Below are 27,201 nucleotides of genomic sequence, written 5' to 3'. Positions count from 1 at the left end.
GCACACTGGGTTTGTTTTTGACTTTGGTTTATTTAAAAAACAAAAAGCCAAAAAAAAAAAAGAAAACCAACTTTATATACAAAGTCAAACTGAAACCACGAATTAATGGAAAGAGGCAAGACTTGTGGGGAAGGGGAAAGGCTGGGCCAGAGCCAATACCACATTCTGAACACAGGGAGCTGGGGGGCAGGTGCTGGTCTCTTCTGGCACGTCTGGCGCAGCTGGAACAGTGTCCACTGGCAGACACGGCCCCACGCCAAACGCTCACTAGCACTGACTCCATTCCTGCGATGGCCAGGGAGCCCACTCCCCAAAAACCTACTCCTGGAACCTGGCAGGATTTGTGCCATTTGTAAGGACTCTTACCCCCAACCAGATTCCACATCTGCTTCTTTAGTTTATTGGCATCAGACCTTTTGACAGACTTGAAAAGCCTTTTCCTGCCCTGTCTTATTCTAAACTGGAAGAGGACAGGAGAAAGTCAGCACAAAAGACGAAAGGGCCCCAGGAGGAATCCCAAGGTAGAGGGCAAAATGACATTCGAGGGGTGCACAAGATGTTGGATTTAGTTGCATGTGGAACCAGCTTCCTCACTCATCCGACCCACATGGCACAGACAGACCCCACCCTGACGGCCTGAGCGCCTCTACGGAGGCTGAGTGCCGCCGGGTCAGCCACCTCTGCCTCCAGCTCCCAGCTCCTGCTCTGGCTGCTTTCTCGGCTCTAATTTCAGCAGGCTCCGTCGCTGACCTCAGGACGGTGGCTCCCACACCAGGCCTCTCAGTTGCTTGGTGCTGGCTCCTCCTTCTCTACCCAGCTGTCAGCCTGTTTGAAACAGACACACAAGAATCAGGAGACTGAAACGACACACAAGAATCAGGACTCTGAGGGGGAGGGGCTGAGATCCGAGATCCCATCCGAGAACTACTAACCACTTCCTCCTGGGAGACTCCCGGTCGCAAGCTGCTGACTGATGGATTCCGTAAGAAACTAGCAGATGGAGGCAAAGGCCAGTGAAGCTGGGCTGGCTGTGCTGACCCACCCCACCATGTAACGGCCGGCTCTCCAGGAGGCTCACCTTTTCAAGCATCCGCTGTGTGTCGAGCTGCAAGGTGGTCAGGCGCCTTCGGAACTCCTGAAGCAGCCGCTGAAGCTGATTCTTCTGTCGCTCGGCTGTCCGGGCCACCTCCTCAGCCTCGGCCAGCCGGGCCCGCAGGTCCTGCATTTCCGTTGCCAGTGTCTTATTTGTCACTTCAGTGGCTGAGAAACGGTTATGGCTCTCCTCTGGTGGGGGCAGGCCGGAGAGACTGCTCAGCTAAGAGGGGAGCGGATGGCGGGCGGCCTGGAGTCTGGGATATGGGCCTCCCGCTTCATCTCCCCAAGCCACAGGCCACTCACCCAGCTTAAGCTCCAGTGTGTGAATCTTGTTCTCCAGGTAGAGCCGCCCACTGTCCTGCTGCTCCGCACGCTGCAGCAGGTTCCCCACGTTGATGAGGCTGCCGTTGTGGGACACCAGGCCCTTGTGCTCCACCGGGGCAGCACCCGGCTTCCCACTCTTCCCGGGAGGAGGCAGCAGGTCCAGGTTTCCTAGGAGGGCCAGGAGAAGACTCAGGGCCGGGGAGTGGGAGAAAGCAGTCCGCCCGCCCCTGTCCCCTGGAGGCCGCAGGGCCCGGTTCGCACCAAAGAGCAGGTCCTCGGGGAGTGCCCCGTCTGGGCCCTCCAGGCGGCTGTACTGAAGGCTCCGATACTGGCAGATGTTCTGGGAGACTGCCCTGCTGACCAGCTGTTTGGCCTGTAGGAAACACATACCCACGATGCCCACGGAGAAGGTGAAAGCCCCCTATAATGGCGCACAGGAACCTAGAACCACAGCATCCCAAGCCACGCCTGCACACAACGATGTTGGGGGAGGCATCTCAGGGAGGACTGGGAGACATTACCTGCTCTGCACTGAGCCGCAGCCCAAGGGTAAGCAGGATCCTCTCCAGGTCTCGCCGGTGCAAGTAGCCACACCAGTTGGCGTCAAAGTAGACGAAAGCAAGAAGACAGTCCACAGGGAGCACAGCAGAGGGCTCCAGCTCCTTGGGCTGCAAGAGAAACAAGGATGAACTAGGATTTACAAATAGCTCTCTTGATGCTATTTCACCCAGGATGAAGCCCTTTCAAAAACAGGCAGCTTGGCTGACACACTCACACCCAGACACACCTTCCAGTTGGAGATCTGACCCTCGGCCTGTGAGCAAAGGTCTCTGGGGCATTTCCGCCCCAAGGCCTGTCACCCAGAGAGGAACTGCGTGTGCTCCTAGATCAGACAGCTCACTCAGAACCACACTGATGGAGACACTGAAGTGTTCTGGATCCTATAAGTGTGCTATCCCACGAGCCAAGAGCCACCTTTGTCTTTCATCAATCAGAAGATGCCAGGCGTCTGGGACTTTCCTGGTGGTCCAGCAGATAAGCATCTACTTTGCAGTGCGGGGGACACAGGTTCAATCGCTCGTTGGGGAACTAAGATCCTACATGCCATGGAGCAACTAGAGCACCCACATGCCACAACTAAAGAATCAGTGTGCTGCAGCAAAAGATACCTAGTATACCATGACTAAGACCCCACGCAGCCAAAATAATTTTTTTTTTTTTAAACTATCATTCTATTAAAAAAAAAGATGCCAGAGGCCATTTAGTAAAAGCATCCCTTTCCCAGGAGAGTCAGAGGCCTTGCCAGGCTTTCCAGTCACAGAGCCCCAAGCACGCACAGAAGGTCTCACCATGTCCTGAAGGGTCGAGAACTCCATCTCTGACTGATTTGAGGCAACTGACCGGACTTCGGAATCCTCCAGCTTGGCTCCTGCTACAGAAAGCCTGAGGTGAGCCTAGAGCAGGGCCCATGTGGGTCTACACAGAACAAGAGAGCAGTAAGGCCACAGTGTCAAGAAGCAACCATCCGGCCGGCGCCACACATACCAAATTCCTCCTCCCCGTCGTCTCTCAGGAGCAGCAGTTCTGTGTCCAGGGCCATCTCACACAGGTCCTCGGACGCCTCACCCCGGGGTTTCTCTTCTTCTTCTCCCCCAGAAGACGGGGGTTTGGGCAAAAGCCCATCTTCCTTCTAGGAGAAGCAGACCCAAATGATAAGGAGAAGAGCTGCCCCTGGAATTACCCACCATAACAACGGTTAACATTTTCACGTCAGCCATCTTCAGGCAGCGGGATAAAGGCTTACGTACAGTGTCTCACTTAATGTACTTCATTACACAGGGGTCACAGAGCAGACCAGGGCGAATTCCAGACACCTGGGATGTTCCTCAGGAGTCAAGCCCAGTCCCATAAGCAATCTGCTTACTTGATTATATTTAGGCAAGAAGCAGACCCATGGGCTTTAGAAACGGTTAAGAAAACGCAGTGCTGTAGTTAACTGTAGGGTCATGAAAACACCCGTACTGTCAAAGCATTGCTATGAACACAGATGTCCATGCCACCCTGTCAACCACGCTTCCCTTCACGAAGCTCCAGGCCCACCTCCCTTCTCCCAGGTGCTTCACCTCCGAGCTGTGTGGCCACACAGGAGAGTTATGTGCCCTGTGCCCAAGTCACACTGGGGTCGGGAGGTGCGCGCAGTTGAGTGTGGGGTAGTGAGAGGAAAGCCGCGATGCGCTCTGCGCTCCAGTTCTGTTGAGCATTAGGACCTGCAGCCCCAGTGCCCACACAGAGGGCAGAGGTACTCACCGGCGGGGCGTCTGCCTCGGCAGCTGTGCCCTCACTCTGTACCTCATCCTTGGACTCCTTGGCCTCCTCCTTGACCGCTTCTTCTTCCTTGGCTGCCTCCTCCTTCTCAGGCTCAGGTGGGGCCACGACCTTTTCAGGAAGGCTCAGAAGCGTCTTATAAATCCTATAGCCAAAGTCCCTCTGCAGCATCTCCAGAAACAGCTCGGCCAACACCGTGGCCTGGTGGAGGAGGTGGCGGGAGGCCATAAGCATCAGGACAGGGAGTGTTCCAACCCCATCACCCCTTAACACCCCACAGCCGCCAGCTCCTACACCTGCCTCAAAAGAGATCCTTTCCTTTGGCCTCCGGTCCTCCACGATGCTTTGCAGGGACAGGTTTACACAGCGGGAGCGCGCCATGACAGCAGGTTCCAGAGGGGGCGGGGGGGCCTCTGGGAGGTCGGTGTCCACTTCCTGCTGTGCGGTGACCTCCGGATTCTCGGCACTCTGCTTAGAGGTTTCTGCTGCTTGCTCAGATCCGTCAGCCGCCTGCTCCGTAGGCTCTGTTTCCTGTGGCAGATGTCAAGGGCTATGACCACCTGAGTCCCAGGGTTCAGGTACCTACCTCCTTCATTGGTTCATAAGCCTTGTCCTCACCACTGGCACCTCCGGGGGCGGGGGAGCTGCCTCTGCAGCTTTCTGCTGGCACAGGGCCTCCCACTCTTCCAAAGTGGGCATGATGGTCCAGATGTCCGGCAGGTACACCACCACAGTCTGAAGCCGCCTCGGGGGTCCCGCCTGTAGGTACTGAAACTCAGCAAAGCGCCACCTGCTCACAGTGAAAGGAAAAATGAAGTACCGACCCATGACACTGCCAGTCTGCATTTAAAGAACATGTACTGTGGGCCAAGCTCTGAAAGATACAGCCCAAGTCCTCAACAAATGGTCCATGGGAAGAGACAGGTAACCCGACAGTTACTATCCAAGGTGCCGTGGCAATAAGGAGGTCGGAATGTGGCTGGGAACCACATCTAACGAGCCTTGGAGTGTCAGCTGGCTCTCAACACACTTACACATCCCTAGCCATGCTGGGGACTACGGCAACCACTGGTAGGGCTAGAGGGAGAGAGATGAGTGGGGACAAGGGAACTGACGGGAGCTGACAGGTCAGAAAGGCCCAGCAGAAGCCTGGCCTCTGGCCAGGTCTCACCCGCTCAGTGGTGCCCACAGACGAGCTCGGGCAGCCACTCACCACTTGGTGCAGGCACTCAAGTCGATGCCAGTCTGGGATTGCGCACAGCGTATGGCGGTGCGGACGAGCACCTGCGGGTCACCCTTGGGGTCGAGGCCATCCAGCGAAGGAGACCACTCGCCCCCTACCAGCACTGCCTCATCATCTTTCCAGCCCAGCAAAAACTGCAAAAAGAGACCAGGGATGAGACAAAGAACCAATTATCTGGGCCTCCCACTGGGAAACAACCTGCCACCGCTGGGGAACAGAGTCCATCACAATGCACGTGGGAGGGGGCTCTCTACCCATGAACTTGAACCCCACGTGAATCTGGTAAGACCATCTCTGGGCCATACTATGCTCCTGGCAGAACGACTGGTATCTCAACTCTGTTTCTTTGAGCTCATGAGCAGCATCTCAGCTGACAGGGACTGAACATTGTCAGTGAGTGTGTCTTGCCTCCTGGGCTCCAGCTCTTACTTTAATTTGCTTCAGAGGGTGTTCCGGGGTCTCCCGTGGCTCAGCCATGTCATCCACGAAGAGCATGCAACAACGATACAATTCCTCCAGTCCCGGGGAGGAGAGCAGCAGTACCTGGTAGGGATGGCATGAAGGAGACACTCAAAAGAGTTTTCTCAGCCCTCAACAAGGGGGTCAAGTGGCAGGAACCCAGCCAACTCACCTTGGAACTGTAGGTGGGGTCGCTGTCTGTAGAGGGGGGCTCTGCACCAGCGTCAGCAGCTGGCTCCTTCTCTGAAGATACCTGGATACGGCTTGGATGATGGAGAGAGAAGGGCTGGCTCACGGGGAAGGCCGACAGCCAGCTCAGATGCACGGCCAGAAAATCTGAGGGAACCAGGAGGGTGCGGTAACGGCGCTGGAGTTCTAAGAAATCAAAGACGGGGCTGTGGAAAGAAAGCAAGGAGTTCCAGATTGAGCAAAGATGAAGTATTTTTTTTTAAATGGAACCATAAAAAAGACTTGAAAGAAAAGGGAAGCAAATTCTTCTATAATCTGAAAAAGAAGAATTTTCTAAGGAAGACACCTCTGAAGAGAGAAAAACAGATCAGATCTGACCACTAAAATGCTACAACCTCTAGTTCCAAAATAAAGTCAATCTAGGGAAGGGAAAAAAGACATCTGCAATATGTGACAGCAAAGAGTCTTTTTTATCTTAATATTAAAGTTAATATAGAAGGAACCCACAAATCACTAAAAAAGAAAAATCACACGTCTAAGAATACTGGAAAAACTGATAGCAACAGATACTTAGAAAAAGGAATGAGACTGAAGAGCTCATGAAAATATCCTCAGTATCACTCATAATTAAAGAAATTCAAATCAGGGTATCACTTTTCACCTATTGGACTGACAAAGATCACGAAGCTGGGTAACAGTGTTGGCAAAGGCTGGGGTTGCAAGTACCTCATAATTCGTGTGAAAAGGTAAACTGACACAGCCTCTGTGAGAAGCCTGGCCGTACCTTCAAGGTTCACAGACCTTTGAGCCAGCTACTCCATTTCTAGGAACTGAGCTCAATAAAATGCTTGCACCTGTCCACAGACATGTCTAAAGAAGAACGTTTATTATTTCAAGATTTAGAATAACTGCAGACTAAAAATGGAGACCTGGTTCAATAAATTCTGGTCCATCCACTTAGCTGTGTGGTTGCTAAAAAGAATGAAATCAGTCTAACAAACATTAATGTGGATAAGTGAAAAAGCAAAGTGCCAAATAGTATGTACAACAGGCTTCCACTTGTGATTTTAAAAAAATATACAGCTGTGTGTGTGGCTAATCATTAGCAATCGGTGTCCTGACCACTCAAGATGCACCCTCCTGCAGTGGTGATGTGAGGACCAGGGTGTCCTGAGATTACCCTAGGGAGGCAGATGGGTCAGCGTGGAGAGTACGAGGCGTGCCCTGGGCCTGGGGAAGGAAGCAGGGCAGCCCTCCCTCCCTGCCCATCATGAGGTGCCAAGAGGCCGCCCTCACTTCCACTCGGACGAAAGTGGATCTGCCCTGGGGGCTTCTAACACAGCAGTTGGAGCCCTGCATCTCCCTTACTAGCTGGCATCCGGGACCACTCATCTACCTCTCAGTTTCCACCTGTGAGAAGCTAGCTTGTGTGGGGGCCAGTGACCTCGTACATGCTGTCACACTCAAGAAATCATTCAGAGCTTCCCTGAGAAACCAGTCCCAGGATTCCCAGGACCCATAGTTTCCACCTGATTTGTAACTACTGGTATTGGGCACCTGGATTTTGATTGGGACGCCATAATTATAGCCTGGCATAACAACTTCTGGTGATTAAATCATAAATCAGTGGTGCTATGCTGGTCTGAATTTGAGATTCTGAAATAAATGTCACATTAAAAAACAAAAATGAAGCAAGCAAAAAGGTTGTAAGAATACACATACACAATTACTCCCAGACTATATCTCATTGACACAAGAAAAATGTTACCAACTACAAGTCTCACCGCACCCCCCCAGCCCAGCCTCTCCACTCACCTGTCCACAGTATAAGGAGTGAGATGGACTCGGTAAGGAGGCAGGTCATGCCTTGGTTTCTTAGCACCCCAAGGCTCTCCACCAGCTCGCTGTTTGCGTTTCTTGGAGTCATAGTCATCGCTGGAGGTTGATTCATCACCAGAAGGAAGAAACCATACTGTTAAATACAGCTTCAGGACATGCTGGCCTAAAAAGAACTGGAAACCATCTGAATCCTGAACTTTAAAGAAATGGATAAATAAGCCATACTAACAGCCATATAAGACATTGTTATTAAAGATATTAAAGTACACATTCAAATGTTTTAAATAACACAGAAAACCATTCAGAAAGTTAAACAAAAAAATACAGTATGGAACACTGTACAGACAATAGTGCCTCAAATGAGCAAAAACAGCTTTAAAAGACTGAATGAAAATATTGATGGTGGATGCCTCTGATAAAGTTGATGAATAATTTTTTTACATTTTTACAAATGCTGTAAGTTACAGCTGACATGTGATTTTTGAAATGAGAAAAAGAATTTAACTTTTTCTCTTTTTAACAAGAAATACATGTATGGTACCATGCTATGGGTTCTATCAAAAAGATAAAGTGACAGATCTGGTAACAAACCCTTGAAAAAAGAGAAGTGAAAGTGTTAGTTGCTCAGTCATGTCTGACTCTTTTGTTAACCCCATGGACAGTAGCCCACTAGGCTCCTCTGTTCCATGGAATTTTCCAGGGAAGAATACTGGAGTGGGTAGCCATTCCCTTCTCTGGAGGATCTTCACGACCCAGGGATCGAACCTGGGTCTTCCACACTGCAGGCAGATTCTTTACTGTCTGAGTCACCAGAAAAGCCCAACAAACCCTTAACCCTACACATTAAACTCATAAAAATTCACTAATCATACAGCCATTAAAACAATTATGAGGATTACTCTGCAATATGGAACACATGTTCAATAAGAATGTATAAAAAAATCTGAACTCTGAGATTAAAATTATAAAAACTATGCATATACATAGATAGATAAAAACTAGAAAAGAACACTGTGGAAAAAAGTGACAGGAAGTAATTCTGCTTTTCTAAAGGTCTAAATATAAGAATGGCTACCTTGGGGATGGTGGGGTGGGGGGATAGGAATAGGAGACTAAGAGGTACAAACTACTATGTACAAAATAAATAAAGATACAAAGGTGTAATACACAGCACAGGGATTATAGCCAACATTTTATAATAACTTTAAATGGTGTATGAACTATAAAAACACTATATAATAACTTTAAATGGAGTATAATTGCTATGTTGTACACATGAAACTAATATAATATTGTAAACCAACTATAATTAGAAAGTTTTTAAATGCTTACCTTTAAAGGGAAAGAGAGAATGATACATTTTTGTAGTATTTTAACTTTATATAATATCATACACTACATTTTTGTAATAAACCACTTATTACAGTACCACTATATTATGGTGCAAGCAATAAAAACAGTAGTAAAGAATAAAACCTTTAGACCATTATAAAATGCCAGACTGATAAGGGGGGAAAAAAAACCCATGTCTCACAAGGGAAATAAAATCAACTGTCAATTCTTCGTGCTGAGGTAATGCTGAGCTAATTGTATTTATTTACCAGGTCTCTGCTCTTGTCCTTCAGACCTGCCTGGGTTGTTTCCCTAGTCATTACACCCCTGATTAACTAACTCAATTATATTTATGTGGAATTTTTCTTTTCTCACATTTCTGCCTGGGTAATTTCCCTGTTCATCAGTATCTCCCTCCAAAAGCTGCCTTCTAATCTTGCCCTTGTGGGATATCAGTGCTTCTATGTCTCTAACAGAAGAACTGCTCCAAAGTCATTATGACAACTCTCTTCAGCTCACCCATGACTGAAGTGAACACTTCAGTAAAGGCTGTTAACCTCAAGTTGAAGTGCATGTTCCACTCAATCCTGTAATCTTTACTGTCAATTGTCAGGAAGAGGCTATAAAGCACGAACAGTGGAAGCCATCTTGGTAACTTCAGCAGGACACTGAGATGGTCTACCCGGCTGCGTATCCTTGTCTAAACCCCTCAGTAGTTCAGCATTAGCAATCCAAAGGAGACGCTGGTTCCTGCCTCCCAAAACCTGAAGTTCAAAAGGAAAGCCTGGTTTCCCATCAAACACTAAGATGGCTGACTCGGTTATAAATGGTTGTTTCCCCTGAGGGTGACCTCATTGCTACTGCCCACTCCCCCACGCTGCAAATCCCTTCTACAGACTCATGGTAGTATCTCACTCCCCAAAGTCGAGACGTCTCCTATCTCTAGAGGCCATGACACTAAAGCATTATGGCCAAAGTAACAGAGCACAGAACTTGCACAGGGCTTGGCGTGTCCTGGACAATCAATGCTACTGGCTATACAGGAAGGCTGAATTTGAACCTAAAGCAAAAAGTCAATAGCAGTCATTGATTTCCACCCAGGCTACATTATCCCTGAGGGCACCTACTGTCCTCAATCTATAATGAAGTCTTTAATAAAACTCACAGAATGGGAGAGTTGGAGAGTCCTTGGAAACTGAAAACCAAGAAGATGAAGAGGACAAGAGGTATGGGTGTATGCGAATTATATACCAGTAACTTGAGAATGAAACTGTTTTAAGCAGTGGAGACACTGTGGAAAAAAATCCTGCACAATCAGAACTCCCCACTCCAAACAAAGTTCCCAATGACCTATCCAGAGGGAACACACAGTAGCTTCAGCAGACTAGCTACATCACTTTGCCTTAAGCTTTTTCTCTGAGGAACTCCATGCCCCCTTTACATGTTCGCAGTGGACTGCGTTCTTAGCCCTTACTTACAAGTAATAATCACTGGCTTCTGGGAGAGGAGGCGGTTTCCTTCTGAGAACAGTCCTCATTTCAGAAGAGAACTAGAACATGAGAACCCTTTCTGGAGTGACGGACATATTCTGTATCTTACAAGGGGTGAGAGTCACATGGGATTTTTCATTTGTCAAAACCGCCCATCTAAGATCTGTGCACATCAACCTACATAAATTTTACCTTAAAAAAAAAAAAGTATAAGGTAGATGAAAAAGAATGGCAGATATTGATACTTGTTGAAGCTGGGTGATGGGTATATGAGGGTTCATCATCCTTTTCTATTTACTATGCTTATACTTGAAAATTTCCATAATAAAAAGTTAAAAAGAAGTCTGAGAGAACTTGAACATGTCTTCAACAAACTAGTCTAGAGCGTAACTACTAGGGATAGAAACAAAAACTTTTAGGTAGGTTAAGGCAGGATCCGAACATGTGAGCCAGAGAGAACAGGAAGCATGCTCCTAGCAGTCCCCAAGGCTCACAGATGACACGATGGCCTAGGATGCCCCAAAGCCAACATGCCTGCTCCACACAAGGCCACGTCTACATGTCCACGGCACAGGATTTCTGGACAGAGTGCAACATACATAGTCTATCACATCACTGATTTGTGCGGTGTATAGAAACATGTTTTATACTAAGAATTAAATCATGCACTGTAGGAAACTAAAAAACAAAACCAACAAAAAAACAGAAACAGACTCAGACATAGAGAACATACTGGCGATCACCAGAGCAGAGGAGGCTGTGGGGAAATGGGCAAAATAGGTGAAAGTGAAAGTCACTCAACCATGTCCAACTCTTTGTGACCCCATGGACTATACAGTCCATGGAATTCTCCAGGCCAGAATACTGCAGTGGGTAACCTTTCTCTTCTCCAGGGGATCTTCCCAACACAGGGATCGAACCCAGGTCTCCCTCATTGCAGGTGAATTCTTTACCAACTGAGCCACCAGGGAAGCCCAAGAATACTGGAGTGGGTAGTCTATCCCTTCTCCAGCAGATCTTCCCAACTCAGGAATCAAACCGGGGTCTCCTACATTGCAGGCAGATTCTTTACCAAATGAGCTATCACGGAAGCCCTAATATAGGTGAAGGGGGATTAAAAGGTACAAACTTCCAATTATAAAACAAGTAGATCATGGGAATGTAATATACAGCATAGAGGATATAATCAATACTGTAATAACTCTGTAGGGTGACAGACAATAACCAGCTATTGTGGTAATCATCTCATAATACATAAAGTATCCAATCTACCGGTACATTGTAAATTATGCTTCAGTTAAAAAAAACACACTGCAAAAAATTTTTTTTGGACACTACTATTTTCTTCAGTTTTGATTCTTGGTGTCCCAATCTTAGGAACTAGAAATAAAAGACAAAATTATATGTTAAAAACACATTCAGTGTGATATTTTGAAAGATGAATTATGCCAAATCCCTACTTGTTGAACCAGCTTATAAAGTTCCAATATTTCTCAATGTGTCAGCCTATTTCAGGGTAAAGGGACTAGGATCTAGCGGCAAAAGGACAATGTTAGTGTCAAGAGGTGGCCAAAAACAGGCGGGGGGTGGAGCACATTCTCATTCTCTTAGAGGCAAATAAATGAAGCACTTTTCCTGCTTAATCATCGTCTTACCTTCGGCCCTGATCCAATCGTCCGTGAGGGCCCCGAGCAGGAAACCTGTTCAGGTGGCTCAGATGAAGTGTGTGGGATGTTTGGAAGAGACTCAGAGCTGCAGAAAGGAAATGGATGGTGACTCAAAACACCTAAATATTTGCCCAACTTTCCTGTCCCCTTTTTCTAGTCCCCACTTCTACTCTTGAGAGCAGCAACCTAATTCTTACAAGTCCATTCATCCCGAGTACTCCATAAAGCCACACCCCCAATTATCCATGCCGCTGGTACTCACGCTTCTGAGGGAAGAGTGGGGGAATCCGGTGAGGCTGAAAGATCAGCTGGGGCTGAGCTCCCAGAATCCCTTGCTTCTGGCCCAGGGCTGCCACATGTAGAAGGGGAGGTGCTGGGGACTTCAGTAGGGGCTGCAGGACAGTAACCAGGAAACTCAGGGCATCCCATGGCTGAAATGCTCACTACCTAGGAAAGATGCGGCCCTACCCCCTTGACCAAAGAAAGGTTCCTGTCCATCTTTGCGGGCACCGGGGTGTCCCTCCTACCCCTTTCCAATGCACATGCTGAGGAGAGATGAATACCTGGTTGGAGAGCGTTTGCACCTTGACAGCATTCCAGGGCACTGCCTGACCTGGGTTGTATGCAGCCTTCACCAGCACCTTCTCACCCAGCTGGGGCAGCCGGCCCTTCACCACACTGCCAGCACACAAGCCAGGAGACCCAGTCAGGAGAGAGACCCTGGCCAAGCCACCTTGACTATCCCTATGATGCCCTTCCCATCAAGATTTCTCACACCTTGCATAAGAGCAAAGCAATGTCTTTAGAAGGACCCACCAGCACGGTGACAGAACCGAATCCCATAAGCATTTCCAGAAAGGGACCAGCCTCAGCCTACCTTAGCTGAAAAAAGACTTCTTCATCCACCACCCCAAAGTAGTCATGCAAGCTGGTAACAATGCCAGTGAAGACCCGCTGCTTCTCTCCACCCTGTATGAGAAGAGTGCAGTTCAAAGGTAAGAAGGAGCATCTATCCATGATCTGCCATTAGCATCTCATCTTTCTCCACCCCTCCAGCCCCGGCTCAAAGTACTGCACGAAGCTTCCTGTGGAAGGAAGCACACGTCTAGTGGACATAATCTATTGAAGGTGGGGGGAGTCATGCTGATTCTTGGGCCATAAGCTTCTTCTAGGATTCCCAGTTCTTCCTTAACTCCAAGAAGCACCCTAGAGATTTCCCTAAAATCAGAACCAAGGACTCCCTAGTCAGAGAGGTCTAGTTACCTCTGAGCTGGCTGACGATAGGAGTGTCAGGAAAGATGAACAATGTCATGTAAGAGTGAAAGCACTGGGCAACCCTGCATGCTGAGATCCTCTCGAGTGCTGAAACTCACTAGACAGAATGCCCAACTTACCTGAAGGTGCCTGGCATTTTGGGACAGGTCTGTGGCCACAGGAGGAGTGAGCAAACCAGGAGGAGGGCCCAGAAGGGATGTTGAAGCTGCGCCTGTTGGAAGAGAAGCAATCCAGGAACTGCACCTACCATGGTAAGCACTAGAGTCAGCTAGAGAAGACAGGAAACCTAAAGGGCAAAGTGGATCCACACAACTCCCAACAAGGTTTTGCTGACAACCACTGTGGTCATCGACTAGTTTCCTAAGAAACATCAGCAGCAAACTGCACTCCACCAGAGAAACCCCTGGTGGATTTAAAGACTAACTTCTGTTAAAGACTAACTTCAAACCACATACTTCCGAATGTGGGGCCAGGTAGAGATAAAGGTGATCACCTGAGAAATTGCGTCCCCCTGGAAGCGGGTTGATCCGCTGGCGCTTAAACTGGGACATTGGGAATGCTGTCCTCTTTCAGAGTCTTGGGAAAAAACCTTCGATGAGAAAAGAATAAATTAACAGCTCACAGGGAAAATTTTCCACCTACCCCGCAAAAAGGAACTAAGGATCTGAAGGAAAGTGGGGAGATGTATATTGAGAATGAACAGGGAAGACAGATGGAGAGAACAGGAAATGGACCAGGAAATAGAGAAACTACAATGCTCCAGTTTCCCTCACAATAACCTAGTGGTGGGTAATACTGTTGTACTCTTTCAAACAAAAGGAAACCGAAGCTCGGAGAGACTGAGACGTGCCCGAGGCCACAGAACCAGGTACGTAAAAAACTAGGACTCACACCCAGATCTCCCGACAACTCAGCGCTCCTCTGACTATGCCACGCCACCCTCAGATGGTTGGGGAGAGTGAGGGGTTGGAAAGAGCCCCGGTGACATTCATTCATTCAAGTATATCCGCCAAAAAGCTCCACGCAAGGCCCGGAAAAATGGAGGAGGCTGGTGCCGGAGAGGAGATGGTGTAGGCCCTCTCCCCGGAAGCCCGGCCCGTTGTTGCCCGGACGAGCTGGTGGGAAGACAGCTCCGCGGCCAGTCGAATGCAAATCCGGCTGCGCGCCCACCCTCCTGCTCCCCCGCTCCCCGTGCCTCGGCTCCGGTCTCGGCAGCCGCCAGAGCCGGATCTCCCAGGCCGGACCGCGGCCAGGCCGCCGTGGGAGGACGAAGGCGCGCAGTTTCTCCTCCTCCCGCCCGCCCCCAGGGCCGAGGCCGTTGCCAGGGAGACGAGACTTGCAGTCCGGAGAGGGGCTCGGCCCCTTCCGCGCGCCCAGTGCATCTTCGCGGCCTGGCTGTCGCAGCCCCTCGGCCGGGGGAGGGGCGAAGAGGCAGATGGGCGGCGGAAGGCCCCCCAACCCACCTGCGGGCCAGGGCCGCGACACCGGGGGGACAAAGACACCCGGAACCACCACAGCCGCTGCTGCCGCCGCCACCGGAAGCGCCTCTCCGGAAGCACGACCACTGGTCGGAAGCTGCCACTCTCCCGGATATAGTCCCTCCCTCCTCTCCACCGACCTCTCCCTTCCCCCACACCGGCCTGCCATCCCGCTCCAACTGCGGAGCGGAAGTGCGCCTTCCCCGATCGGATATGCGTTAGGAAGCCGCGCGTCGGTGGTGTCCTCGCTTACGTGTCCCATGAGAAAAGCAGAGTTCAGAGAACTGGTTCCTGGTCCAAAGACAGCTGGAGCTGGACCCTCAAACATAAAGGAGCACTTATGCTTCATTCTGGCGGACCCCCAAGCCGGCAGCAGCAAGAGAACCAGCTGGCTGGAGAGGATGCATGATCAGTGCCCGTTTCTATAGAGACATCCTTGTGTCTGACTCAACCAATGACCCCATCTCTAGCCCTACACTTCGTTGAGGGCACCCCCACATATACCTCCTATCCTCTGGGTGCCTGCAGACTAAACTTTACCCCCTTCTCAATTAACAGAGCTTGGAACCTAACAGGTGTGAAATGGAATACTTCCTCCCATATTGGTAAAACATTTTTCTGAGCCGAGGTAGAATACTACCAGCTATCTGGCAGCCATCATCCACTTAGCCACTTCCCTGGTAAATGCTGAGGAGCTGGGGGCCGGGGGTGGGGGTGGGGGGGCTGGTGTGTGCAAGAAAGAGTAAGAGGCAGCTACCCACCACATCCCCCACTCCCTACTTTGAAGGAGGAATTAAAGATGTGAATGATCATGCAGCAGGATTTGGCCCCTGATAGCTGAGATGCATACGAAAGGAATGCATTCAGGGAGCCCAGACGCCTCCAGCTTCCCAAACATAGAAGAGTGCTAAATTCTTTGATTTGAGATATTTGGTTTTCCTTAATTAACAATAACCTTTTGTTCAGACCCTTGTCCCCTGCTGCAAACTTCTATATAACCTGATTCCTCCTCTCACCTCCTCAGAAAGAGTTCTCTGAGGAGATGCTGTCTCCAAGGCTTGAAGTCCTAAAAATTCCCACGGAATTTTTCCCAGGTCTCTTAGGTTGTGTGTATTTTTTCAGTCGACACAGGTGATACAGTAAGATAAACCTTCACAATATTTAGGTATACATTTACCAAGAATTCTCATAGTCATTTCCTTTAGTCTTCACATCAATTCTTGGGGAATGAGCAGGTCAGGTGTTAGCATTCTAATTCTCAGATGTGATACGTGAGAGACTCAAATGACTAGCTCAAAGTCTTGCCACTAATCACTGGCCATTTTAGTCCCTATTAGCAAACCCAGTTCCCCCTTATCCTCTGACCTTCCCATCATCCCTCCAGTCTAGCCTCCCTCCAACCCCCTTTCCTATGCATTTAACATTCACCAAGCATGTTGAGGCAGCTTAATTTCACTTTATCCTCAGAACAAGTCTGTGAGGTAGGCAAGGAAGGCATCGTTATACCATTTGGGAGATTAAGTGGGCAGCTGTGGCTCAGACAAGTTAAGGGATTTTGTCAAGGTCTAAATGCTAATTTGGGCCTCTGGTTTCAGCTATGATGTAGTAAGGAGTAAAGCAGCAGAGAAGAGACCTTGAAAATTACTCTGCTGTTCCTTGTGTTGTCCTTGACCCTCTCATCCCTGATGCAGTCTTCAGGCAAGACTCAAGGCAGAGGCAGCCAAGAGGGTGCCCTTCTCTGTTCTAGGGCTGCCCACTCGAGTATGAGGAAGAAGACAGAACTCCAGATCAGTAACTGTCCACTCAGGAGTGAAGGTCATGTCCATCGTCCTGCGGTTACCTCACCATGAGGGCATGATTCCAGAGAGATGGCTGGATCCAGTCAGTTCACCACACTGACAGTCCCACAGTCCCCAGCAACACGCTGGGTGCTGATAGATCACCGTGCCTAACACGCCCCATGGATACCCCATGAATTAGTGAAGTTCACATTGCCTAAGCCTAGGGATTTTTGGCAACCAAGAAGAAGCCCCTGAGCTGCTGCACTTTGGGGCCTCTCAGGGAGCCAGGGCTCCTTGGCTGCTCAGAGGAGAAGGACTCAGCCCTTGCCTGAGTTCAGAGAGAAGTTCAGAGAGCAGACAGAGCATCCACAGCTTTTTCTGGCAGTGCCCAGAAGCAGCAACAGGGCAGGCGGTGAGGAGACTTCACTACACTCGCCCCACCAGGGTCAGATCCCTGCACCAGGAGGTCTCAGTGTACAGAGAGGTTTTTGTCTTGTTTCTTCTTAACCACTAATGATGGCATAAAGGTCTTCTGGAGGGGATGGCCCAGAGGCCTTTCAGGGAGGTCCCTTGATGCAATCCTGTGGAAAAAGGAAGGAAGTTCTAGACTAGGGGGAAAAAACAAAGGTAATGATGGCAAACTTCCATGGTTAAGAATCCACCTACTAGGGGCAGGGGTGGGGGTGGGGGGTGGGGAGGAGGGATAGTTAGGGAATTTGAAAAGGTCATGTACACACTGCTATATTCAAAATGCATAACCAACAAGGACCTACTGTACAGCACATGGAACTCTCCTCAGTGTTACGTGGCAGCCTGGATGGGAGGGGGGATTGAAGAGAATGGATAAAAGCATGTGTATGGCTGAGTCCCTTTGCTATTCACCTGAAACTACTACAACATTGTTAATTGGCCATGAAAGTAAAAGTGGTAGTCACTCAGTTGTGTCGGACTCTTTGCAACCCTATGGACTGTAGCCCGCCAGGCTCCTCTGTCCATGGGATTTCCTAGGCAAGAATACTGGAATGGGTTGCCATTCCCTTCTCCAGGGGATCTTCGTGACCCAGGGATTGAACCCAGGTCTCCTGCATTGCAGTAACACTCTACTATCTGAGCCACCAGAAAACTCTGGTGATAACTGACTGGGAAATCACCAGGGTTGCAATATAGCCCTGGAATAATCAGTTATATCCCAATACAAAATAAAGTTTTTTTTTAAAAAAAGAATCTGCCTACTAATGTAATGGACATGAGTTCCATCCCTGGTTTGGGAAGATCACACAGTCTGCAAGGCAACTAAGCCCATGCGCCCCAACTACTACAGCCCGTGTGTCCTGGAGCCTGTGCTCCACAAGTGAAGCCACCACAGTGAGAAGGCCACACACCACAACAGAGTAGCCCCCGGTCACCACAACTAGAGAAAGCCCGAGCAGCAACGAAGATCGAGCACAGCCAAAAATTAATCTTAAAAGAAAAAGTAACGAAAGCCCCAGAGTTGACCAACGATTGTTAAAAGCCTAAGGATATTAATTGATGGGGATAAGCCCCCCTGGAGGGTTATTCAGTAAAGACCCTCACCCCTGGCACCCGCTGTGGCATTCTGTATGCACTACCTTGCTTTCCTGGGGAAACCCAGGGAGGTGACCTAAGTTTCAGTTTTGACGGCTGAGGGCTTGCTGGGTTCACATGACGATTTTCTATCTTTTGGTCCTGGCTCTGCCATGTGGCCTCGGGAAGATGACTTCCCTCCCAAGCCCAGTTCTCAGCCTCCTCATCTATAAATGGGGCTTTTAAACTACTTTCTGTTTCTTCCCACAACCTCTCCAAGACTTGTTGTTTAGTTGCTCAGTTGTGTCTGACTCTGAGACCCCACGAACTGTAGCCCATCAGGCTCCACTCTCCATGGGATTCTCCAGACAAGAATACTGGAGTGGGTTGCCATGCCCTTCTCCAGGGGATCTTCCAGATCCAGATATCAAACCTGGGTCTCCTGCATCGCAGGAGACCTGCTGAGCCACAGGGAAGCCTTCTCCAAGACTGCCTCTCTCAAATTTTGCAGGGACAAAAATAACAACTGGCAGCACAACCTCAGCCTCCTAGCTCATCAGGCTCCTCCTTCTGCCCTGCCCTGGGCAGGGTCACAGGACTCACCTGGGGACAGGACCATCGGCAGACGTGGCAAGTTCAGCAGGTCGAGGGCTGCCCCACCTGATCCGGTTGAGCAGGACCTTGACTTTGTTCCAGTGGGAGCGATCCCCCTGAGCAGAGGGTGAGGGGGTCACCCAGGGTCCCTCCTCACAACATACCCCTGACCAAGCTCCCACAGATAGTTGTCACCATAGTCAGGATAAGTCACCTGCTCCAAATAGGAATCCTCTCATATTCTAGCTTTCAGGGTATCCCCACATCCCAACCATCCCACCCCCACCCCATCCTGTCACCTAGCCCCACGTATCAGTTCAGTCGCTCAGTTGTGTCTGACCCTTTGCAACCCCATAGACTGCAGCACGCCAGGCTTCCCACTGTAGCAGGCCAGGCCCCACCTATATCCCTCACCTACCTTGTGTTCCTGGGAGGATGGGAAGGTGTGAGTTGGCTCCGCCAGGGCCTCTGACAGCCTGGAAGGGCTGGCACTGGGCGCCTCTACCTTTGGGGGTGAAGCTGTTTTTGCTCCTTCAGAAAGATAATCCAGTTACCCCAGGTGAGGAACAGGAAGGCACTCATCAAGCCCAGAGCTCAGGCGGTCTGCCTGTGGGGCCCTGGGCGGGCAAGATGCAGAAGGAGATGCAGTTGGCGCTCACCTGTCTCCTCTGTCTGGCTGAGCCGTTCCCACCGCCCATGTACCTCACTGCCTGGGGTGTAAGAAGGCGGAGGTGAAGGCGCCAGGGTTGTCTCCTCCTCCTCTTCAGGATCCTGTGCACGGGAGAGATGAGCTCTCTGGGCCTGGCTAGAGGGCTGAGGCTGTTCTGAAGGGAGTCCTGGTTTCAGGGGTCCCACCGATCCTCTGCCTCCCCTACTCACCTGCCCGCCAGCCGCCCTGCCCACCCACAGCTCACTCACCCCAGGGTCCCGCTGAGTCTGAAGCTGCAGACAGAGCTGCTGTAGATTTGCTACCTGCTCCAGCACCAGACACAGGTGTTCCAGGTAGCGAAGACCCTGCCCTGGAAGGCCGGGGCAGGCTTCAGTCCCCAAGTCCTCCAACTGTGGGACACAGTGAGGTCAGGGAGGCTTCTGAACCCAGCCAGACTCCCACCCAACGGGCCAGTAGATGGGGGCAGAATAAGGAAGAAGAGGAACACACACCCAGCTGGTCACCCCGTGCCCAACCAGGCAAAGGGCCAGGTAGGCCCCAGGCCCTGCTCATCTCCACACAGCTGGGGGTGGGGGGTGAAGTGAGACATCTCATCCAACCCATCAATTAGAGGCAAGGAATGCCCTGCCCAGGCTTCCCTGGTGGCTCAGATGGTAAAAAGTCTCCTTGCAACGCAGGAGACTCGGGTTTGATCCCTGGGTTGGGAAGATCTCCTGGAGAAGGGGATGGCTACCCACTCCAGTATTCTTGCCTGGAGAATTCCATGGACAGAGGAGCCTGGTGAGCTGCAGGCACCAGGGGTGTCTCCTCCTGCAGTTCATGGGGGTCTCAAAGAGTTGGACATGACTGAGCGACTAACACACACACACACACACACACACACTACCCTGCCTGAAAGTTATAGGGAGAACAAGGCTGGGGCGGGGGCAGGGTGGGTAGGGGGGAGCCCATCTCCATCCCACCCTTGAGAGTTGGCACTCACCATCTCTGCTTGTTCCAGGCCATCCTCTAAATCACTCTCTGCCTTGGTGGCCTCCTGTCCCCTTGCTTCAAAGGGGGGCATTTCACACTTAGGCGGCTTGCCTGGTGGCTTTGGGGAGAGGCAGTGTTGTGACAAGCTGGCAGGGGGAACTGAGAGCTGGCGGGAGCGCTCCAGCACCTGCTCCAGCTTACGGCTGGCTAGAAGCCGGCTTAGGTGGGCAGGAGGCTCCAGGGAACCAAGGGCCAGGGGCTCAGTGCTCCCCAGGGGCTCAAAGTTCAGAGAGTCTTGAGAAAAGACGGGTGAGGTGACCGGAGAACTGTCCCCAACCGCCATCTCCACTCCTGAGTCTTGGGAGGCCAGTTTGAGAAGCGGCACCTGCCCCTGGGGACCTCTCAGCCGGTCTTGCCCCTTCCAGGAGTCTGATGAGCAAACTGGAGCCACATCTGGGATCTGTCTGTAGGTGCTGATGACTCCAGGCACTACACAACCATGTACCAGGTCCTCGCCAGCCCCATCTGCAAGGAGAGCGGGTTATCAGGCTGGGCCGGCTGCGCCAACATTCCTGCAATTGGTGGCGTTCCCCGGGGAGGAGTGTCCAGGGTCAGAGGTGACAGGAGGAGACTGGCAGACCACAGCCACGTCCAGATCTCTCTCCATCCTGTCTGGGAGATTGGGTTAGGATGGGGTTCCCTTTTACAAAAGTAATTGTTAGTGGTATCTTCCTTCGAGGGGTGGGCACTTGCTTTCAGGGAGCCCTTGCGCTCTGGCCCCTGAGGTCAGCCTAAGACCTCTGAGCCATCACTGGGGAACTATAGCCTCTTCAACTGCTCCCCAAGGGGGAGTGTGACTGTGCCCCAGCCTCAGGGAGAGAGGGAAGGACGCAAAGAGGGAAGCCAGGGTCTAAACTGGCATCAGGATGCAAGAGAAAGTCCATCCCAGAAGTCCTGGAGGGAAAAGATACCAAAAATCACAATAGCCATAATCATTTTGGACTTTTGTTCTTTTAAGTGAGAAGCAGGAAATTTGGGAGAGTTGAAAAAAAATTTGAACTGAGGAAGGGGAACCCAGATGGTAGAAGGAGAAGCAGCGTGGTCGCTCAATCACTGTCCTCTACAGCTCTCCTGGTCTGTGCCAGGCCCTCCTGCAATCTAGGTGCCCGATCGTAAAGATACAGAATTGGAGGTTGGAGAGGACGGCCTGCCGCGCCTGGACGCCAAACCAGGCCCCTCTGAGCAAGAAAGTCCACCAGGAAGTCTACCCCTGCGCGGCTCCTTTGGCAAGAGGTCCGCCGCAGAGAGGAGGGCTTTTCGCGACCGCCGGCTGGGGCACGGGCCAGGAGAAGGAGGATCCTGGCCAGGAATTAGAGGGAAGTGGACCCGGAGAAAATGGGATGGAGGTGACAATCGGTTTAACGCCAAAAGGTAGAAAAGTCTCCAACGTGCAGGACGCGATCCCCCGGCCCTTCCTAAGGGAGGCGGCGAGGAGGGCGCACCGAGGTCGGGCGGGCTGCGCCAGGTGGTGCGGAATCCGCCGGTGGGGCGGGGAGCGCAGATAGGGGCCAGGGCACGAGAGTCGGCTCCAGGCCAAAGGTCCGGGCCCGCCCCGGGGGGGGGGGGCGACTCACCCCGGCCGCCCAGCGGCTCCACGGCGAAGACGCGCCGCCGGCCCAGCATGGCCCCAATCCAGCCCCAACGCGGCGCCCGGGCCGTGGCCGCTGCAGCAGGACTGAGCTATTACGGCCGGCGTCGCGGAGCCGCTGTCGGGTGAGTGGCTAGGCTTGTGCGTCCGGACCCGGCAGGGCGCGGCCCCGGGACACTCCCAACCGGGATGGGGGAGGGGAGGGGCAGGGCGGGGAGGGGAGGGGGAGGGGAGGGGCAGGGCGGGGAGGGGCAGGGCGGGGCGGGGACGGATGCGCAGGTGTGCGAGCGCCACGGGAAGGGCCGCGAGGGCGGGGCCAGCCCAGCGTCGGCGGAGGCAGGGGTCGTGGGACAGGGGGCAGGGGTAGGAGGCGGGCTCCTGGCTCCCTTGCCCAGCCGGCGTGGCCGAAGAGTGGGGACCCTGGCGGGGGACGCGGTCTCGTTCGTGGCGTGGGGTCACCCCGCCCACAGTTCCCAAGCCTAGTCTGTCTTCCTGCGGCCGAAATGAAGCCGGGAGAGGCGGGGGGCGGCGACTGGACGCGAGCGCGGAAGGAAATGAATGGATCAGCACGTGCAGGCGGTGGAAAGATCGCGGGCCAGGACGCCCGCGTCGGCGCGCGCCCAGCTGTGTGCCTTCGGGAAAGTCACTCAGCCACTCTGAAACCTGGTGCAATCAAAGGTGGAATGGGTTCTCACCACAGGGAAATCCTTTCCGACAACTGCAGGGCGCCTTGGATCCTGGGCTAGACCTGAATCCGGCGGGGGCGAAGGCGTGGTTCAGGATCCGGGAAAGTGAAACAGAGGGACAGAAGGGCAGCCCCGAGGTCTGGGAGTGTAAAGGCTCACTAGTCCTCAGCCCCACCCACTTTGAGTCCATGGAACTCCACCACCCTCTCCCGAAAAGGGGGTGCTGGGAGCGCAGGCAGCCGCGAAAGCTGAGACAGCCTGGTGACCAGATGGGGTGGTGGCCTCTAAGGAAACCTCAGTCTCCTGAGGAAGGTCACCGGGGCTGGAAAAATCCCAGCAGGACCCAAATTCCCTGGAGGGAGATAAGGAAGCTGGCTGACGTGCAAGCTTGCACCTGAGCCTCTGGGTGTAGGGTGGGGGGCGGGCTGGAGCTGGAGGCGCTGGTTGTAAGTGGTAATTATCTGGGAGGGAGAAGACAGTCTGCCCACCCCCTGCTTCCTCCTACCCTTCCTCCAACAGCCCCCGCAGGATCGGTCAGGAATCAAAAACTACATGATTCTAACTCAATGAGATGGGGAAACAGGCCTGCAGCAAAGCCCGCCCCCCCCCCACTCCTCCAGGAACAAGGAGAGTCCAAATTTACTCTTGACACCTTGATTTTCAGGCCACGCCTTTCCCTGCTATCCGGGTTCTCTGGGCTGCCTGCTGGTGGCCCTGTCCTCCTGGAAACCACCCCCATGGCTCTTTCCCAGGTACAGACAGAGAAGCCTGGGCCTGGGGACAGGACAAGTCCAACAGCCCGGTATATCCTGCACCAAGCCTCCCAGGGGAGGAGGCGGAGATTGGGGGGGGTGTGGAGGGAGGGCTGGCAGTCAGGGGGCTTCCCCCCTCCTGAGTCAGAGGATGAGGAGGTAAAGGGAGGGAACCTTTGCTAGATCTTGTCCTGAATTTCGAGAATGTGGGACCAGATTCCAAGCAGTCTCCGTGGTGACTCGGGGGCAGGAATGTATCTGGAGCAGGAAGCCAGCCCGGCCAGGAATGCAGTGTCTCAGCACGGGGCTCTGTGTGGGCTCAAACCACACACACACAAACACACACCAGGCACACTCTCCTCCAGGCCACTCCCTCCTCCTCATGTAGATATGCCAGAACCTTCAAGGTGGTTGGGATCCCCCACAGTGGGGGGCCATATGCTGCCTTCCCATCTGCCTTTTACTGCCCTGACTGTGGCAAGCGCCTGCCGGAGCTAGGCCAGGCCTTCACCACCCAGAAGACTGTCTCCTTCCCCCTACCTTCTACCAGAGAAGAATCATTTCTCTTTGAGTGATGCTGGAAGGGATGGGAGGGGCACCCCCTCGCTGCCCGCCTGAGGGGTGAGTAGCTACCATGAGTCCCTGAGACACATGGTGGCCCCAGCAGAGGCATCCCTCAGCCTCTGTGGGGGAAGTCCCAGCTTCAGGAAGCGTGTTTCCTGCCAGCTAGGCCCTATGGGAGGAAGGGCAAAGCCAAGAGCCCAGGGCAGCTTCTGGCAGACTAGAGATGGCTGGAAGCTGTGGTGACCTCCCCCGTGGCCTGGAAGGCTGCCTCTGGTGGAGGGACAAGAGCAGCCCAGGGCAAGCCAGGAACCCAGGAGTCAGGCTCCTGGCTCCTCCTCAGCCCCCTGCCCTTACTGCCAGGAGTTCTTGAACCAGCGACTTATCCTCCCTGTCCTCAGTTTCTTCATCGATACAACTAGGATGACAACAGCACCTATTTCGGAATGGTGAGAATTGACATTAAAGCACCTGAAAATTATCTAGCAGCGTCACTTTGGGAAAGTCATTTTCTCATCTCCAATAGAAGGGGGCTGTATCCGATGCTGTCTCAGGTCACTTGTAACTCAAATCTGTCATCATTTCCAAAGTCATTCCCCAAAACACAGAAGAAAGTAAAGAGGGCACTGAGCTGGACAAATAGCAGCTGCCTGCTTCGGTGGTGTCCCGTCCCCTCCCCAGCTTGGCTGAGTCAAAGCAGGTAGATGCTCACAGCTGGGCAGAGACCAAAGGCTCCCCCCCGCCCCATCTTCTCCGCTGGCAACCAGGATTGACTAATAACTCTGTCTTCCAAAGAAATCCTCAGGCTGGCTGGTGGCTACAAAGAACTCCGATGCTGAAACCCTTGGGCCCTGGGGAGGAGAGCTGACTGCCACAATTTGGGGAATGGCAATCCACTCCAGTCTTCTTGCCTGGAGAATCCCATGGACAGAGGAGCCTGGCAGGCTACAGTCCACAGGGTCGCAAAGAGTTGGACATGACTGAGCGACTAACACTACACTAAGATTAGTTAAAACCTGTCTAGCCTTTGAAAGGCCTTCAACAACTCACTGGCCTACCCATTTCACACGGGCCTCCACACCCCATTTGTTCTCCATTCCTTAGAGCAATGCCAGCCCAGCATGGTTTGTTACAGGTGGGGATCTGACCACATTAAGACTCCAACGCACTCTTTTCCAACCTGTCACTTCCCTGCTGATTTTTTTTACTGTCCGCAGAGCCTCAAGGTGAAATTCAAACCATATCTTACGGCATTCAAGGCTTCCATCTTCCTTTCCAATCTTGTCTCAGTATCGCCTTCAGCCTCTCCCCTAACCTGAGCATTCCACTTGTGCTAACTCCCTCTCTCTACATGTCTCTCCTCCATCTGTCTGAGTCCTGTTCCTCTGACGACTGCCCTGGCTCTGAACTCTCAGAGTGCTGCTGTGTGTTCCACATAAGCTCTTCACACTCACTACCACATAGCACTACTCATCATGTCAACTCTATTGCTGCCACTTGATTATATATCTTTAGGAAACCCACAAAAGTGCTCTTTCGGTATTCCCACTGCGCGAGGACCCAAGAATTGACAGAGTCAATCAGTCCCCTTTTGTGAGCATTCTCCCTGCCAAGGGCTACACCTGACACTAGGTGGCGCCAAGGACCCTGTCCCACTTGGGACTAGACTGTTGGGGCCTGACAACTCCTGAGCCACAGACAGGCTTGATCTGTCCTATAAAAATAAAGAGCAGCCATTCAGGCAAAAAGTGAGACAATTATAGCAAGGTATAAGTTATATCAAGGTGCCTGAGGAGGCAACACACACAGTCTCTGCCAAGATTCCATTCAAAAAGAGTCAGCACCAAAGCACCCTCCGGCTTTTATCTTTTCTCTCCAGACTGACTGGGCGATAAGGTAGGTGCTGCACCCCAGCAGCACCCATGCACCTTTCTAAAATGTCCTCTGGGATTAGGACCAGAAGTGATGGGTGAATCAAGCCAAAAATCTGGCAGAGGACCACCACCCCCTGTCTGACTCAAACATACCCCCAGGGCAGGCACACCTAGCACCAGCTTTCCAATCTACCACCTGTGAAGCAGCTGGGGCTCCCAGGGGAGAGGCGGGCAGACCAACCCTGGCTGGGAGGGTGGGGACACTGCTGGGTTGTCCCTCCCGGCAAAGCTAACTCACAGCCCTGTCCAAGGTTACTCCTGGGGATGATCTTTCTCAAATGGGTGCAGACAGCCTTGGGCAAGTACACAAAGTTCTTTAGATCAGGGGTCCTTAACCACCACCACCACCCGGCCTTAGACCGGTACCAGTCTGTGCCCTGTTAGGAACCAGGCTGCATAGCAGGATGTGAGTAGGAGGCCCAGTGAGCAAAGCATCTGTATTTATAGCCATTCCCCAACACTCCCATTACCACCTGAGCTCCACCTCCTGTCATCAGCTGAGGCACTAGATTTCTCATAGGAGCATGAACCCTAGCCCTAAAGTCAAGGTGGAATATCCTGAGATTGCCACAAGACAGAAATAAAGTGCACAATAAATGAAAAATGCTTGGATCATCCCGAAACCATCCCCCTCTCCACCTCAGTCCGTGGAAAACTTTTCTTCCACAAAATCAATCCATGGTGCCAAAAAGGTTGGGGACCACAGCTTTAGGTGTTGTCTCCTCACTTGCCTCCCCCTCCTCTGGGTAAGTCAGCAGGGCTGGCAGCATCCATACCAAGTAGAGCGAGGGGCAGAGCACCAGCCCAGGCAGGGCTGGCAAAGGAAGATGCTGTCTTACTGAGATGGGCCTGGGCAGAAGCGGTTTCAGAGCCTGCCTCCTGTTTGCTGCCAGCGCTCTGTCACCCTCACCCCTCTCCAGGTTCCAAGTGAGACATTCATTCCTCTACCAGGGATCATCCCAATAAAACAGGCATCTTTACAAAATGGTCCAGGGAGAGCATCACCATCCACTAAAAGGAGCCAGTCTCTTCAGTAGGGAATGTCACATGGCGAAGCATCTGGTAGGAGTGGGGTTTGGGGGGGGGGGAGAAGAGGGCAAAAAATTGTTATATATGAATACTCTCCAGGGATATCCCTAGGGGTGGGGTGATTAAGAATCTGCCTTCCAACAAAGGGTACGTGGGTTTGATCCCTGGTCAGGGAACCGATCCCACATGCCACAGGGTTTCTAAGCCAGCACACCACAACTACTGAGCCTGCATGCTGTAGAGCCCGTGCATCACAAGAAAATCCCTCACAATGCAACTCAAGAAAGCCCACACATTGCAGTGAAGACCCAGT

General features: G+C 52.0%; 2 protein-coding genes across 35 annotated transcripts; both read right to left on the bottom strand.

Annotated features, from left to right (window-relative positions):
* Nucleotides 1-10: 10 nt before the first annotated feature.
* On the bottom strand, nt 11-14,781 carry CCAR2 (cell cycle and apoptosis regulator 2). 31 transcript variants are annotated; one of them, XM_081514682.1, is made up of 21 exons: nt 14,130-14,781; nt 13,732-13,827; nt 13,358-13,449; nt 12,841-12,932; nt 12,527-12,641; nt 12,226-12,355; nt 11,952-12,048; nt 7,451-7,570; nt 5,619-5,841; nt 5,417-5,530; nt 4,958-5,121; nt 4,363-4,534; nt 4,039-4,275; nt 3,769-3,945; nt 2,965-3,109; nt 2,769-2,848; nt 1,941-2,087; nt 1,681-1,792; nt 1,399-1,587; nt 1,079-1,284; nt 11-825 (listed from the first exon to the last, which is right to left on the bottom strand). In XM_081514682.1, the coding sequence occupies exons 2-21, from the start codon at nt 13,787-13,789 to the stop codon at nt 781-783; spliced, it is 2,715 nt and encodes a 904-aa protein (XP_081370808.1). In that variant the 5' UTR covers nt 13,790-13,827; nt 14,130-14,781; the 3' UTR covers nt 11-780. The 31 variants fall into 31 exon arrangements, with proteins under 31 accessions (XP_081370808.1, XP_081370638.1, XP_081370660.1 ...); XM_081514512.1 differs by having other exon boundaries at nt 2,769-2,851; nt 3,727-3,945; nt 14,132-14,781; XM_081514534.1 differs by having other exon boundaries at nt 3,727-3,945; nt 14,132-14,781.
* Nucleotides 14,782-16,152: 1,371 nt separating this feature from the next.
* On the bottom strand, nt 16,153-22,102 carry C1H8orf58 (chromosome 1 C8orf58 homolog). 4 transcript variants are annotated; one of them, XM_081514757.1, is made up of 7 exons: nt 21,913-22,102; nt 20,289-20,803; nt 19,555-19,695; nt 19,296-19,407; nt 19,051-19,167; nt 18,646-18,727; nt 16,153-17,078 (listed from the first exon to the last, which is right to left on the bottom strand). In XM_081514757.1, exons 1-7 carry the CDS (start codon nt 21,959-21,961, stop codon nt 16,967-16,969), a joined length of 1,128 nt encoding a protein of 375 aa, XP_081370883.1. In that variant the 5' UTR covers nt 21,962-22,102; the 3' UTR covers nt 16,153-16,966. The 4 variants fall into 4 exon arrangements, with proteins under 4 accessions (XP_081370883.1, XP_081370874.1, XP_081370894.1 ...); XM_081514748.1 differs by having other exon boundaries at nt 18,646-18,752; nt 19,055-19,167; XM_081514768.1 differs by having other exon boundaries at nt 18,646-18,752; nt 19,055-19,167; nt 19,609-19,695.
* Between the last annotated feature and the right edge of the window lie 5,099 nt (nt 22,103-27,201).

Source organism: Giraffa tippelskirchi, chromosome 1 (genome assembly GCF_054371585.1).
Source record: "Giraffa tippelskirchi isolate mGirTip1 chromosome 1, T2T-mGirTip1v1.2.pri, whole genome shotgun sequence".
NCBI lineage: Eukaryota > Metazoa > Chordata > Mammalia > Artiodactyla > Giraffidae > Giraffa > Giraffa tippelskirchi.
The sequence above is the reverse complement of the archived record's forward strand: the minus strand, read 5'-3'. Positions and strand labels throughout refer to the sequence as shown.